At 36.5% G+C, this 14,684-nt stretch overlaps 1 protein-coding gene across 1 annotated transcript in view; it reads left to right on the plus strand.

The window, feature by feature from the left end:
- Positions 1-14,684, plus strand: part of LOC126174999 (rho-related BTB domain-containing protein 1) — a 527,665-nt gene that overhangs the window by 496,806 nt on the left and 16,175 nt on the right. Inside the window, exons 11-13 of the mRNA XM_049921485.1 lie at positions 7,207-7,320; positions 8,069-8,239; positions 13,253-13,510. Of these exons, the coding sequence (XP_049777442.1) occupies positions 7,207-7,320; positions 8,069-8,239; positions 13,253-13,510 (543 nt within the window). The remainder of the gene's footprint in view (positions 1-7,206; positions 7,321-8,068; positions 8,240-13,252; positions 13,511-14,684) is intronic.

Consider the following 14,684-nt stretch of genomic DNA (forward strand, 5'->3'; position numbering starts at 1 on the left):
TCCAGGTTATGTTTTTTTGTGTGTAGTCATCAAGTGACGACTTCTTCAAATGTCATATAATAAATATCGCATTTGTATAAAAAGGTATATTATGTATCATATTTATTTGAAAAGATTAATCCATAATATAATAAATAAATATAAGTGCTTTAACAGAGCAGACTGAATAGGAAGGTAGTAGGTTCCTCGGTTATTTGCAAATATTTGTATGTACTTCTAACTTAACAATTATCGTTGTCCAACACAAGTTATTTCACTTTGCAGCTGACCTTATTGCTTCTTTCATCCTTTACAAAAGTCTACATTCTATAATAGCTTGCAGTTTTTGCTGACAGGTTCAATTTGATTTTGTAGCCTAGAGCAGGGACTAGAAGGCTTTACAATTCTTTGTTTGAATTCAGGCACTTATTTACAAAAAAATATTTTAATTTTGCTGTAAATGCATTTCCAGTATTAGCTGTTAGGGTTTCCTGCAATTTATTGTACCACATTAAGCCACTGATACATGGGCTGTGCTCTGTTAGTTTTAATATTGTTCATTCTGTTTAATAACTGTGCTTAATTCTTGTATTGTTAAGTATTTCACCCTGATGATTGCAAAAAACTGGTAAATCTTTATACACAAGAGGAGTATTCAGTGAAATAATTATTTTGGATAAGAGCATCATGACAGATCTCCCTGTACCCCAGCCCTTGTATCAGCTCTCTTTTGTAGCACTAATATTCTATTCAAGCACATTTCAGCAGCACAACCTCACAGTTCTGTCCCACAGTTTATAAATGAGAAAACTGCCCCATAGTATACTGTTTTCAGAGTTTTATTACATAATTTTGTGGACAACTGGTTAAATAAGTACCAGATGGTTATAATTAAACTGACGGTGTTCCCAGTGTTGCAACACAGGCTGTGTACATTGAAGGAAGCTAAAACATTGTAGGTACTACCCAGCCATGATATTATTGCACTTGGTCTCTTTTGGTCATTATTGGATACATGTGGTGATGTTACAGTGAACAAGTACAGTGGTAACTACGGAAAACGCATTGCACTCTGGATGATTTCAAGACAACTATGCATGTGGTATCAAGTGTTTCAGCATGTCATCACAAAATACTATGATAAAAACTCAAGATAAACAGACTGAAGTTCCCTCACTCTCAGGTGCAATAATATTGGGGTCAACTAATATGTTCATTAATCAGTGCATTCACTGAGTATACTGAAAAAAATAATAGTTCCACTTTCTACCACCATGTGAAAATGTGGCACTGTAAACAGTTAGAATGTGGGTGCAGGAAAGAGGGAGGAATGACAAGCATATGATCTGGCATGTTTATTAGGGTATAGTCACAAATTGCAACATGTGTTGAATATAGTCTCAAGACTGAATGACATGAGGGATCCATAACACGGCATGGTTGATAGTTGGTTGCAGCATATCTGGTGTAATCAGAGAGATAAGTCATCATATGCTATCCTTCAGATCAGGAAGATTACGGATGCATCCCTGATAGACACAGTGTTTCAGATATCACCACAACCAGAAGCCATATGGATTTATGTCAGAGGATCTGGAAGGCCACAAATCTTCAAATCGCCCACAGGCGGTGCGGTCATTACCGGTTGTTTCTCGAAGTAAATCTTTCACCTGGAAATTGATATGTGGTACCACCCTATATTACATGAAATTGGTGGTGTGGACACAGTTGTATTCTTGCAAACCTGGAATCGTGTGTTGCACAGGGCATGTAAATGTCATTGTACAACCAATAGGACCACAAGGTGTCATCTCCTTAAAGAAATGGACTGAGAATCAAGGTGCTTGTGAAACCAAACTACACAGTCACATAAGCTGGGTGCAGTGGATGTTTCTGCACAGAATGTGGAAGAGTAGAACCACATATGTAACACTTCTATGCATTCATGGCATCATGCAGAGTAAAATGTGCCTTGTCCATCCAAAGAATTTTACCTGGCCTCATGTCATCTATTTCCATGTTCTCCAAAAAATGAAGTGCAAAGTAACAGTATTGCAGCCTACCATGGGCCTTCATTATCTGTAGACAATGTCCCACAAATATATCCTATACATGTGTGGCATAAACTACCTTCTTTGGACTCCAGTAACTATGATTTTGTCTTAGGGTCTTTTAGGCCATGGTTACTAAAATATTTAGTCACTTCCCATGCCCCGTGGGTTGAAACATGTATTATCTCTTTCTCATTGTCATCATAAAATAGTAGGAATGTGCCATCAGCATACATAATTATATGGGAGTTAAAAGACTGTACATCTTTTATATACAATAGAAAAGGAATTGCTCTCAGTATTAACCCTCATGGCATGCTTTGCAATACAATTTGTCCATAGCATGGATGTTGATTTTTCTCACCCCATTTTGATAATATAAACCTGTGCATCATTTTCTTTTGGTTTTGGTAAGTTGACAGGAGATCAAGAGATTTGTACCTGATACTGCATACTTTCAGTTTCTGTAGGAGCAGCACATCATTGACCAGATGATATGTCTTCGTAAAATCTAGAAATATGCCCACAGCATTGTGCAAAAACTCTGTGACAGCTGTACTGGTGCTGAGATTATTTCAAAATCCATGTTAAGTTTTTGCAATGAGATTGTTTTAGTGGAAAAAAAGACATTATCTGCAATAGCATGACTGGTTGAAGAAGAATCATTGTGAACATGGGAATCAGTGATACTGATCTGCAGTTTTATGTTTCCTACTTTGTATTGGTCTGACAATGCTCCTTTTCATTGCACTGGGACATCTGTGAAAAGATATGACACTAAATAATGTAATAAAAAGCATTTGCTGCAATGCTTTTCCTAGTGATTTGTTAAATGTATATGAGCCACTAAGAGCACGAAAAGACATATCAAACACCCTGGAACACTCTCTGTCTCAAAATATTTGTAGCCTACAGTCGCAGACTTCTTGTAACTAAGCACATGCTCAAGAAAAAGAAAAGAAATTCATAATTCACATATTGCTTGGCGCGGAAAGTTAGTTAAAATTCATAACTAAGATTTTTTAACAAACTTAAGTGTGTGAAATGAGGATCTATAACAGAAAACTAATATAATGCATTTCATACAGTAGATGAGGAGCTTACAGTGGATAATAATAATAAAATTAAAACTGTGTGTGATAGAATTTGGAAACAAGAAAGGTTTTTAATTTGAATATGCTAAGTGTGTGTATGTCAATAGTATTAAGAATAGTTTTTATTTATTTATTGGTAGTTACAGAAATGGTGACTGTTGTGAATAGGTTTTAACCACATTTAAGAACAAAAGTAGGTTTGGGACATATCTTGTAATATTTGTGGTTGGGTTTACTATTTTTTGACAAGCATTGCTATAGGTTCCTAAAATGTACATAATGTCATGAACATACAAAGGTATAATGGTACTGGTGCACGTAAGAGGTTGGACTAACAGGGACATAAAGAATGCATATAAATAAGACTGAGAGAACAGATGAAGAATTGTTTGGTTTACCAGAGGCTGTTGTAGAGTGTCAAAAATTTGAATTAACAGATATGTAGTCTCATGAAAAGCAGTTCCAAATGGAAGTATCCTCTGATATCCACTTTTAAGTAACAGGACAGCATAGATTCAGAGGGAGATCTGCTTCAAAGCCATGTAATATATGCCCTATGGAATGAGATAATATCTTCAGTACTGCTCATCTAAATTTCATCTGCGCTGCAAGTGACAGTTGTTAATACCCCCCCCCCCCCCCCCCCCCCCCCCCCCCACACACACACACAAGCTCATATTTTGTTCATTGTGGCTACCATGTTTTCATTAACAAGAAAAGCATTTTACTTATCCCACTTCTAGGATGATTGAGAATACTGTCGATTAATAGTAGAAATGCAATCTGTTTTCACTACACAGACAACAGAAACTGCTGGACATTGAGTGAATAGGGACAGTCCACTTCAGCACACAATGAGTTTTTAAAATAGAATGATTATTATTATTATTATTATTATTATTATTACTGTTATTATTATTTATCATATGAAGTGTACAGATACAATTCATAGCAGTTTTTTACACAGTGAAGTATGAAATGAGTATGCAAGAGCTCTAGCCTTGATTAACCTTACAGGGTGATGTCAAAGGAGTCTATCTGTTCCATTGTTTTTTTTGAAGAGGCATTGATGACATGCGTCCAGTTTCCACTGAAACATCTCGTGGGACATTCCTGTGCAATGCAGTCAGTGGTCTGCTCTGAAGTTTCACAGTCACACAGTCCCCATTTATACACAAAGGATTTAGTTCTTCCATGTTCACTCTGGATCCTGTTTAGCTGACACCAGGTTCTTCTAGGCAGATGCAAATCTGATACACTTATGGGGTCTTCGAGGCCATGAAAGTGTTTGCTGTTGTTTTTTTTCATGTCTCGTTTCACACATCTTCAGCCTTCAGCGCCTGGATCTTAGGAACTGTCCACAATGGTTTCCTTAACTTCAGACACATGCTGGGTGAAATGAGAACAATTTCCCAGGCAGGTGATCTTTTCCCCTTCACATCTCACTGTGCTTGTCCTCTCAGATTTGGGGAAGCAACATTACTGAGAGCAGGCAGCCACGGTAAAGGAGTTGATCTTGATCGCAAAGTGCCTATTGTGGTTCTCATGGTATTATTCAATGAACATCAGTGTTACTGACATGCACACACTTGTACCATACTGGTGTGCATTATTCAACCACAGGTTACGCAAGAGACAAAGCCACTGTGTAGAGGGTGTCAGTCTGAGCCCCCCCCCCCCCCCCCCCCCAAGAAGTTCCAGCTAGTTTCCAGATAATTTTATTCTAGCTCTTTAACTTTTCTGCAAGTGATGTGAGATGAGTCTTGAATGATAATGAACAATCCACTGAATTCCAAGATTCTTAAGGGGAAGGTTGTTCTTAACCATTTTGTTGCGGAAGGTGACTTTTAGTGGCTGATTTGCTAAGCTGTTGTTGAGATGGAAAGCTATTACTTAAGTTTTTGTAAGGTTAGGGTACAATCTCCATTTCCTGTAATAACCACAAGGTAGTCTCAGGTCTTGTGTGAGCACATTTTCTCCCTTCTCTAGGTGCTTGCTTTGGAATGAAATGGCAGTATCATTTGCATAGCAGAACTTCTCAGATACAGTTTATGGTGTGTCACTTATAACAGGTTGAACAATAGTGGGGCCAGCACAGATACTTGTGGTAGACTGTTATTCATTGTATATGACTTGCTTGTTTTGTCATGAAGGCAGACTCAGAAATACTGGTTTTTCAGTGCATTGAATATCAGTTTTGTTAGCCTTATGCAAGTTACAGTTTGCTTTAGATTTAACATTAGTCCATCCAACCACAGTGTATTATAAGCAACAGTTAGGCCCACAAACACTACTGATGTTTTTAGTTCTTTCTGGAAACTAGCTTCAATTTAAGTTGGAGCCCCACTACTTGCTCCCAGCAGCTGCTGCTTTGCCTGAACACTGCTTGGTAGAAGAATGCTGCTCCCTTAGGATGGATTGTGACTGTTAAGTTACAGATTCAGACTCTGTTCAGTTAGGCTGTCGTATGTTATGCATTTTAAATGTGAAATACACTTCACAGGTGCAACACTTTTTTTCAAGTTTATGTTGGATTTTCGTATTTGAATTTCTGTGTAGTGAGTTCTTTGTGCCCTAAAAGGATACATTTGGATAGGTTAATTTCCCCATTTAATTTTTTTTTCATTTTTGCTTTGTATTCTGTAATTTGTAATAAATTGTTCACTGAGTTAACATGCAGTAGTTTCTTCAGTGCTAAGAATATAAACCTTGCTGCAAGTTTATTTCTGCTGCATTTGTCACAAGTCTTTGAAATACCATTCAATTTGTTCACAATAACTCAGCTAAGGTTCTCTAGATGTTAATTAATTCGTGTGCATATGCGCAAATTGTGCTTCACTCCTCATACAGATTGTGCGAGATGGATTGTGGATTATGCATCAATACATATTTCATGTGTCCCAGTTTTTATTTGTCCTACTTCATGTTTTGCACTTTCTGGAATGGATTTAAGCTATATTTAAAGTCAAAAAGTCTACAGTCTCCATTTTTAAGTGAACTGTTCTACATATGACCATCCTTGATGTTTTGACTGAAGAGTTTTAAATCAGCTCTAGGGATCTATGTTTAAAACCAATTTTTAACTCATGTTTCATGGATTTTGGGAAAAAAGAACCTGTTTTTTACTAGTAAAAATCTACTCTATCTCATGTGTGTATTGTCTCGGAAATAAATATCACACTGAGATTTGTTTATTTCAAGATACAGGCAATGAATTCATTAAATTGCATTCCTATTCTCGTAGAAATCTTTCACTCCACAGCAGAATGTGTACAGTAAGGAAACTTCCTGATGGATGAAAATTTATTAAATCTTGTGCTGAACTACATATAGACTGTCTCCATGTTATTTACTGCAAACGTCCTTTCTCCTATGAGTGGTAGTTCAGTAACGTATACACAAGCCTGTGTGGAGTTTGAAAAAGTCAGCAAATCAGAAATATAGACTGAAATATGAAATTCACTTGGATAACACATTTCTTAGGAGCATTTCCTGCAAAAGGCAAGCATGAAGTTCAAGCCCAAGACTACATAATTTTAATGCACCAGGAAGTTTCAGTATATTTAGATTATTTTTTTAGCTTGACACGATGGAAAATTTCATAAGAATCCCATTATGGTAAAAGAACTAGTCTACATATTTTCCATCCTGTGTCTTTAATATGTTGGTAGTTTTATTTTAATCTAGTGGCATAGACAATTCTGCTTGCAATGTGTGCATCTTAGGCATGGCTTGGGCTTAGATTTTGATTAGCGGTCACATATAGACTTGCATTTCCCTCATAAAATTGTAAATTATAATAAGAAATGCATTGTTGTTGCATGAGGTCACTGAGAAATGCTGAATGTCACTTTGAAAATCAAGTGGTAATTAAAAAAGCAGCTAATAAATTATTATAATGAAACTTTTAAATACATAGAAAATTAAAATTTTGCCTTGTCAGTACAAGTGCAGGGTCTCATATTACACATATTTTATTTATCTCTAGCATTAAACTTTCAATGCATATATGCCAACTATCTGATACCTACATTAAAACTGAAATCTTGATTAACTATTTATTCCTATGTATTTATGTGCAGGAAATAAGACAGGCAGCTGAATTCCTTGAATTACCAGAACTGCTCAGTTTTGTCAGCAACATTCAAGCTCATGAAGAATTTCTGAATGCTGATGTGAAACAGCAATATCGGAAGGTAATATTTGTGAATTTTGTCTGAAGAATGTAAATTAATGTTCATGACTCACATAAGATATATCTAACAAAATAGGCCCCAACTTAAAAGTGAAATCAACTAAGAACTTAATACCAGCAGGCTTAAAAGGCGAAGCTAACCATCAGTATCAACATTGTTAATATAAGTACACCTCAAAATAATAACTGTTTAAGTCTATATTCCTCTTGTGCTTGTCAAAAGGTGAAGTTTAGAGAAATGGGTCTGCTTTCCCCTAAAGGACAGTTGTGGATGAAGGTCAGGCATAATGATGTCAAAGTGCAAAAAGAGTAAAGAAATTTATACCACTCACATGGTTTATGTGACAGAATGAGGCTTAGTTACTGTAGTCACAGAAATTAGAAGGAATGATCAACATAACTAAACACTTATTACTTAGTTGATAATGAATCATGCAGATGTAGTGACATATTATGTTTGGTAATATATCCATCAAGCTGACATAGCTGCTGAGCAGCCATGTGAACACTTACAGAAGCCTAAAAGAAATAGTAAGGTCACTGCATGGTCCCAGACTGAAATTCAGAAATTTTGTTTCTCAGTATCTAGTTCATGTACATTACAACAAATAAAAAACTTCTGCAGTATTCAGGTGGAATAATTTTCACGTGTGGACATTTATCATGGGGTGCCCGTTATGGTCAATACTAGGAAATTTCTAATATTTCATTAAACATATTAATAACATTTTTTTTCTTTGTTTGTACAGGAAGTACGCCGTCGGTTGGAAGATCTGTGTCTTGGCCAGGGATTGTTCTCTGACATTGTTTTCCAACTGGATGATGGCTCATACAGTGCCCATCGTCCAATGTTGATGGCTCGTTGTGATATGATGAAAGCAATGTTTTCAGGGGACTTCAGGGAAAGTAGTGCCAAAGTGGTCAGTATACAAACAAATAATATTACTGGATGGTTGAATGTCTCTTTTTTTTCTCCTAATGACAGACATGTAGACCAGATAACAGTTCCAGCTGTTCCACTGAATTCTGTTAAGATTTACAGAGTCTCATACTTTTCAGTAGATGTTTGGGATAATTAAGAATCTTCATTCGACATTAGTCGTGTCTGTGGAGGGAGGGAAGGGGGGCAGCATACACCCAAGATTCAACATAATTAATTACAAATCACTGTACATAAGAACACAAGTAATTACAGGTAGCTCAAGTCTTATGTATAAGACAATCAGATAAATGGCAATCAAGCATTCTGCCATTTTCCTTTTCACTGTAAAATTGTAATATAAATATAAATTGGCTCATTCCACATCACAATTATAATTCATGGAACATGGAAATAATGAACTAGTTAATGAAAACCCAATACATACCATTTTGTGCACGACATTTCAATGACTGACCTAGCTGACTACATCAGGTTCTCTAACCAGTAGTCATAGGTCTCTTTGCTGCTTGGATGCCAACCTATTTACAATAGAGTAGAACAGAATAGACTCTTTACTTGTCTTCCCATATTTTTCACACAGTTGGCTTTATCTTTTTAATATATTGTTGATGTCTGCTCCTATTTACAGCCAAATTTAACTCCCTTTCTCTGTTGCATCCTTTAATATACATTTTTCTTTAACCCATGCACTTATTTTATGCAATGCTCATAGTATCATTATTTTCAGGCTCTTGAGAATGTTATGACAAGTGAGACTGAGTGTGGGGACCTAAACCTTGTTTATGTTGGAATGCCACCCTAGTTTATAAAATTTTTGGAACTGTTATTTCAACAGACACCTCAATTACCGAATGCAAGAAACTCTTACCCTAAACCATAATACTTGCTGTTTTCACGAATAGCTGAATATCAGCAGAACTGAGAAGAGAGATGGATGAAGTATCAAGGTGGAAGGGCCACTTGCTGAGGAGGACACAATACCAAGTGGTAGTCGAGCTAAACACAACTGACTGATGGTGGACAAAGCACAGCCTAGACAAGCCCAAAGCAGCCACTGCAACAATGAGGTGCAAAGCAAAATTTTTCCACAATGATGTGAGCAGGCTAAGAACAAAGAGAGACAAAATCTGAAATGCAAGCCGTGAGAAAAGCCAAGTGCTAAGTGGGTTGTTATCGAATAGCCCATAGAACAGTGATGATAGTAACTGATAAGATCAGTGGTGAGTACAGAATTGACTGACTATTTGCTGGGTGGCCAAATTTATACCAGCTAAGAGGAACACAATTGGCTGGTATATTCATGGGCTGAGGCAGGTGGCATGCTTGCTATCCGAGTGCAGTGCTGTAGTGGTATCATGTGCTCTATAGGCCACTTGGGTCAATTTCCTTCAGCAGGCATTCAATTTCTGCAGAGCCCAGTATCAGAATAGTGTTATTTTTGCTCTTTATTTAATGTTAATATTCCAGCCAGTGGTCAGTATAAGATAACTTTCTTGACTGAGAAGTCAGGTGCATCAGTGATGTTCTTTCCACCTCTTCACATCTATTCTGACAGTTTGTTTCACATGCAGTATGCCACATAATCACGTAATGTGGTATTTACGTGATTTTTGGAGTTCTATACCATATTTATCGTACCAATGTCCACCTGGACAAGGAGTGAGCTATCTTGTTCTCTTCACAGACATGGCTTTAGCTGCATCACAAGTCCCTCTTGTCAATATGACATTGTTTTAATTGCAACACATGTTCCTCTTATCAATATGATTACTCTTTCCTTTGGAACATTGTTTGTAGGAATTGTAGTTCTTCAGTGAAGCTTTCCTTGTTTGACAGCAGGTGATCTCTATGACCAGAGTCCTCATAATCTCTGACAAATTATTGTGGCATGGAGATAGAGGACATTATTTGTAGATTTTCTATACATATCATGGCTAAGGGGTGTACCCACACTTCTCTTAATAAATACATCGAGGGAATACGGCTGTTCTACTATTTTAATTTCCATTGTGAATTTTGTATTATGTTGGGGGCAGTTAAGGTGGCCAGCACCACAAATCATTGATTTATCGATAGAAACATCGTAGCAGATTCTATTTGCCAAAAAATGTTCCTTATATACATTTGTCACAAAAGATAACAATATGAATTTGAAAATTATTTGAGAAGCTAATGTATTCAAGAATGCAAACACTTGAGCACTCAGCCAATCACTGTTAGGATTTCAAAATACTGGCAATAAATTCACTGAGCATGTGATACAAAGTTTAAGAAAGTGCTGAAATTTCACCATTTGGTAGCTTTCACAACTTACTGAAGGATTTTGATTGTACAGGTCATGTTCCAATATATATGTTTTTGTGGGATATATGCCAAGTTTAGTTAATGTGTATTTTAGAAACAGCATTAGAAACTTACACATAACCATTCAAGTAATTTGCAGGGGAACATATCATCTACATGTGAAGAAATGACAGCTTGTCTTCCTCAGGGTCTGGTAATAGATCCATTGTCATTCTTTTTGTACTTTAATGGTCCACCTTTTACCTGAATCTAAGTCAAAATTAGTTTTTTTTTTTTTCCCTCTCTCCAGAGTTGATACAGATATTGTTGTCAAGCTACATAGGGAAGCACCAACTGAAAATAAATAAATGTATAATATGATGTTTTTGTGAAAGTGGTTATGGTAACTTATTTTGATCATATTCAGTGCCATTAAAATATGGGTTCAAAAATGTCCACATCCATTTCCTGTGCTTTACCAACAAGGAATAATAAACAAAGTAGAAAACTTCTCAAGTTTGTGAATATGCATGTTCATGCAAGCTTGAGATTGATAAACTATATAGTAGATGTACTGAAACTTTTGGATTCAGTTGTTTTTCCCATAAGAGTAATTGCCAACTTTAAAGATATGACAATCAGTAAGTTAACATATTTTGTATGCTCTCATTCTTTGAAGTAGTAAGGGATAATATTTTGGGATAAATCCTAACTTAGTATTCATTGTGTAAAAGAAAGTAATCATAACTGTGTGGGGTTCATATATGCACATGGTCAGGTATCTGTTAAAATACTTGGGAATAATAACCGCAGCCTCACAGTATGTACATTCTAAGACAAAAAAAAAAAAAAAAAAAAAAAAAAAAAATCATGAAGAAATTATCTGATAGGACAGAAATCAGTACATTTGATGTGCATGTAGAGACAAACACATGATTTCAATTTCAGAAAAATTGGAGGATTTATGCAAGAGAAAGAGCTCCAAAAATGGAGCAAGTCAGTAATTTGGTGGTCCACCTCCGGCCATCATGCAAGCAGTTGTTCAGCTTGGTATTGATCGATACAGTTGTTGGATGACCTACTGAGGAATATCATGCCAAATTCTATCCTATTTGCATGTTAGATTGTTAAAATCCTGAGATGGTTGGAGGGCCCTGCTCATAATGCTCCAAACATTCTCAATTGGGGAGAGATCTGGCAACCCTGCTGACCAAGGTAGGGTTTGGCAAGAATAAAGACAATCAGCAGAAATTCTTGCCATGTTCAGGCAGTCACTATCATGCTGAAATAGAAGCCCAGAATGGGCCACCAAGGAGGGCAAAAAAATAGGGAGTAGAATATCATCAATGTACCGCTGTGCTGCAAGAGTGTCATAAATGACAACCAAAGGGGTCCAGCTATTAAAAGAAATGACACCCTTGATCATCACTCCTGGTTGTGAGACCATATGGCAGGCAATAGTCAGGTAGGTATCCCACCACTGTCCTGGGAGTCTCCAGATGTGTCTTCAGCCTGGAATCTCATTGATTGAAGTGGAATTGTCTTCAGTGACACGATAACCAGTGAAGGCGTGCTGCACATACATGGTAAGAGTTTCTATTGCTTGTCTTTGTGCTTGCTGAACCTTACCTTAGCCTGCAAAATTTCCAGATCTGTCCCCAATTGAGAATGTTTGAAGCATTATGGGCAGGATCCTCCAACCAGCTTGGGTAGAGAGATAGATCTGACCTAAGTAATCTCTTAATGTAAGTTTACATTATACGCGAGACCTCTACTGTGCATCCTGTTGCATAATCCAAAGATATATTAAAGCTCCCTTTGGAAACACTGTTCTACAAAATTGGTTACTAAAATGCCATGTATTTTACCACCAGTATGTTCTATCTTAATGTCAGCAATTCAGGGGCCTTTGTAAGAAATATGATGGATACATTTTTTTGCATGGAGATATATATAGCACTTTCTTAAGAACATGTTTTACAACACAAACACAGATGATTCCTTGCCCATAGGTTCACATATATTCCTGCTGATAGCACCACATCCATTTTAAACCCCACTTCTGCTTATTACTCTCTCGTTTCTCTCTGTATGGGCATATATATATATTTAGTTTCTTCTTTTTTGTATCAATAACAGGTTAACATTTTATTGTTATTACTTACCTGTCTTATTTGCCTTTGTTTGCACCTATCTCTGAACTACGAATTTAAATGCATAAAATGTCTTACTTATTTGCAACAAACTGAATTAATATTTGATCAGCTGTGGCCACTCAACTGTCTTATAGTTTTGTTAACTTACATGGAATCTCATATGTGACACCCTATTACATATCTTTCTTGATTCTGAGAGACCTACTCACTTATTCTTTTCCTGTTGGATCTGCTACCTGTAGACATGTTTTCTTGTTTCCCGTCAACTCAAAATTTATTTCCACATCCATGAGCTTTCGATTCATCATGAATGTATGAATGAGTTTGCTATCGGCAATTTTCTAGTCTGCTGTAAGCATGTAGGGCTCATTCATGCATCGTGTACATTCTTTAACTTAATTTAATGTTTTATCCAGATTTTATAAATATGTATATTATAAAGTGTATATCCATTACATTTAGTAACTGTACTTTTGACTGAATTCTGTACCCTTTGTTGACCGTCTCTTGTCTTCAAGTTTTTAATGCACCTTTTTCTGTTCTGCCAACAGATCCTGTTCCCAGGAGTGCGAGAAGACACATTTCATCAGTTACTTGTGTATTTGTATACAGATGATGTGCCACCAGTTTCTCCTTCAAGATGCCTTGATCTGCTTGAACTAGGAAATCGGCTATGCCTGCCACGATTAGTAAATCTAGTTGAAAAACGGGTAGTGGAGGAACTGTCACATTTAGCATCAGCTTCCATTGATGGTGCCCCATCTGATGTCGTGCTAGAGCACTGTTTACGCCTGCTCGAACCATGCAAGGTTGTTGCATTATTTTTTTACACAGGTTTTCAACACAGTTACATATGTGTTGTTGAAAATGCAGTAGACAATTACATTGTTAATGCGACTAACAAAGAAAATGATCCACAACTAATAGCAAGTAATTTTATAAACTCATTCTGAAAACTGAAATAGTTACCCAATATTCTTTACAGCAGCAATTTTAAAAAATTATGTGGATTCCTTGATTATTGTGGGCGAAGGTTGTACCGTAGATTATTCATTTCTCTCTCTCTTTCCTAGCATTTAATCTGTATATGAGGCCAAGTGTTTTTCCTGATTTGGAATTATTTTTAAAATGTGTGTTCATACAAGGAGGGACCCAAAAATAACAAGAATTGCTTTACAAAAAAATCATGTATTTGATGGAACAATTTAAAAACTTAAACACCTTCAAAACAGTATCCATCGGGCATAATACATTTGTCCCAATATTTTTCTATTGATGAAAACAGGTTTTAAACTCCTCTGAAATTATGCTGTGTAGTGCTGCCACTGATTTTTTTTCACTTCCTCTAATCTTGAAAAATACTTCCCTTTCAGGTATAAAATTAGAGAGGACCATGTCCAGTGAGTAGAGTGGGTGAGAAATCATTGTCATTTGAGTTTGTAAGCAAAAGCAGTCAAATATTCAGTGCTGTGTGTGGAGAGGCATTTTTGTGGTGCAAAAGCAAATCTCCTGATTTCCAAAATGCAGATAGTTTTTCCCTCACTGCTTCACATAATTGTTTTAGCACTTCAAGGTAGTAATGTTGGTTTTCAGAGGTATCCTGAGAAACAAGTTCACAGCAGAAAAAAAAAAAAAAAGAAAAGAAAATTGCCTTCATACGAGATCTCATCTGCTTTACTGTCTTTCATCTTAGTGACGAAGTTCAAGTCTCCACTGGCTGGATTGTTGCTTAGTTCTTGGGTTGTATACATAACACAACAACTCGTCACTCGAGATGACTTTTGTGCCCAAATTTGGATCAATTTCTTACTGCTCTTTCACTTCCCAGCAAATGTGCAAATAATTGGCTCCCTGATCATCAGAAAGCACATACAGAACAAATTTTGCTGCAGCACGTTTCATCTTCAGAGAAAATTAACTGGCATGCACTGTGGGCATGCCAGTCATTTTAACCAATTCATCAGTTGTTCTATGATGGTCAAA

The sequence above is a fragment of the Schistocerca cancellata genome, chromosome 3, assembly GCF_023864275.1.
Source record: "Schistocerca cancellata isolate TAMUIC-IGC-003103 chromosome 3, iqSchCanc2.1, whole genome shotgun sequence".
Taxonomy (NCBI): domain Eukaryota; kingdom Metazoa; phylum Arthropoda; class Insecta; order Orthoptera; family Acrididae; genus Schistocerca; species Schistocerca cancellata.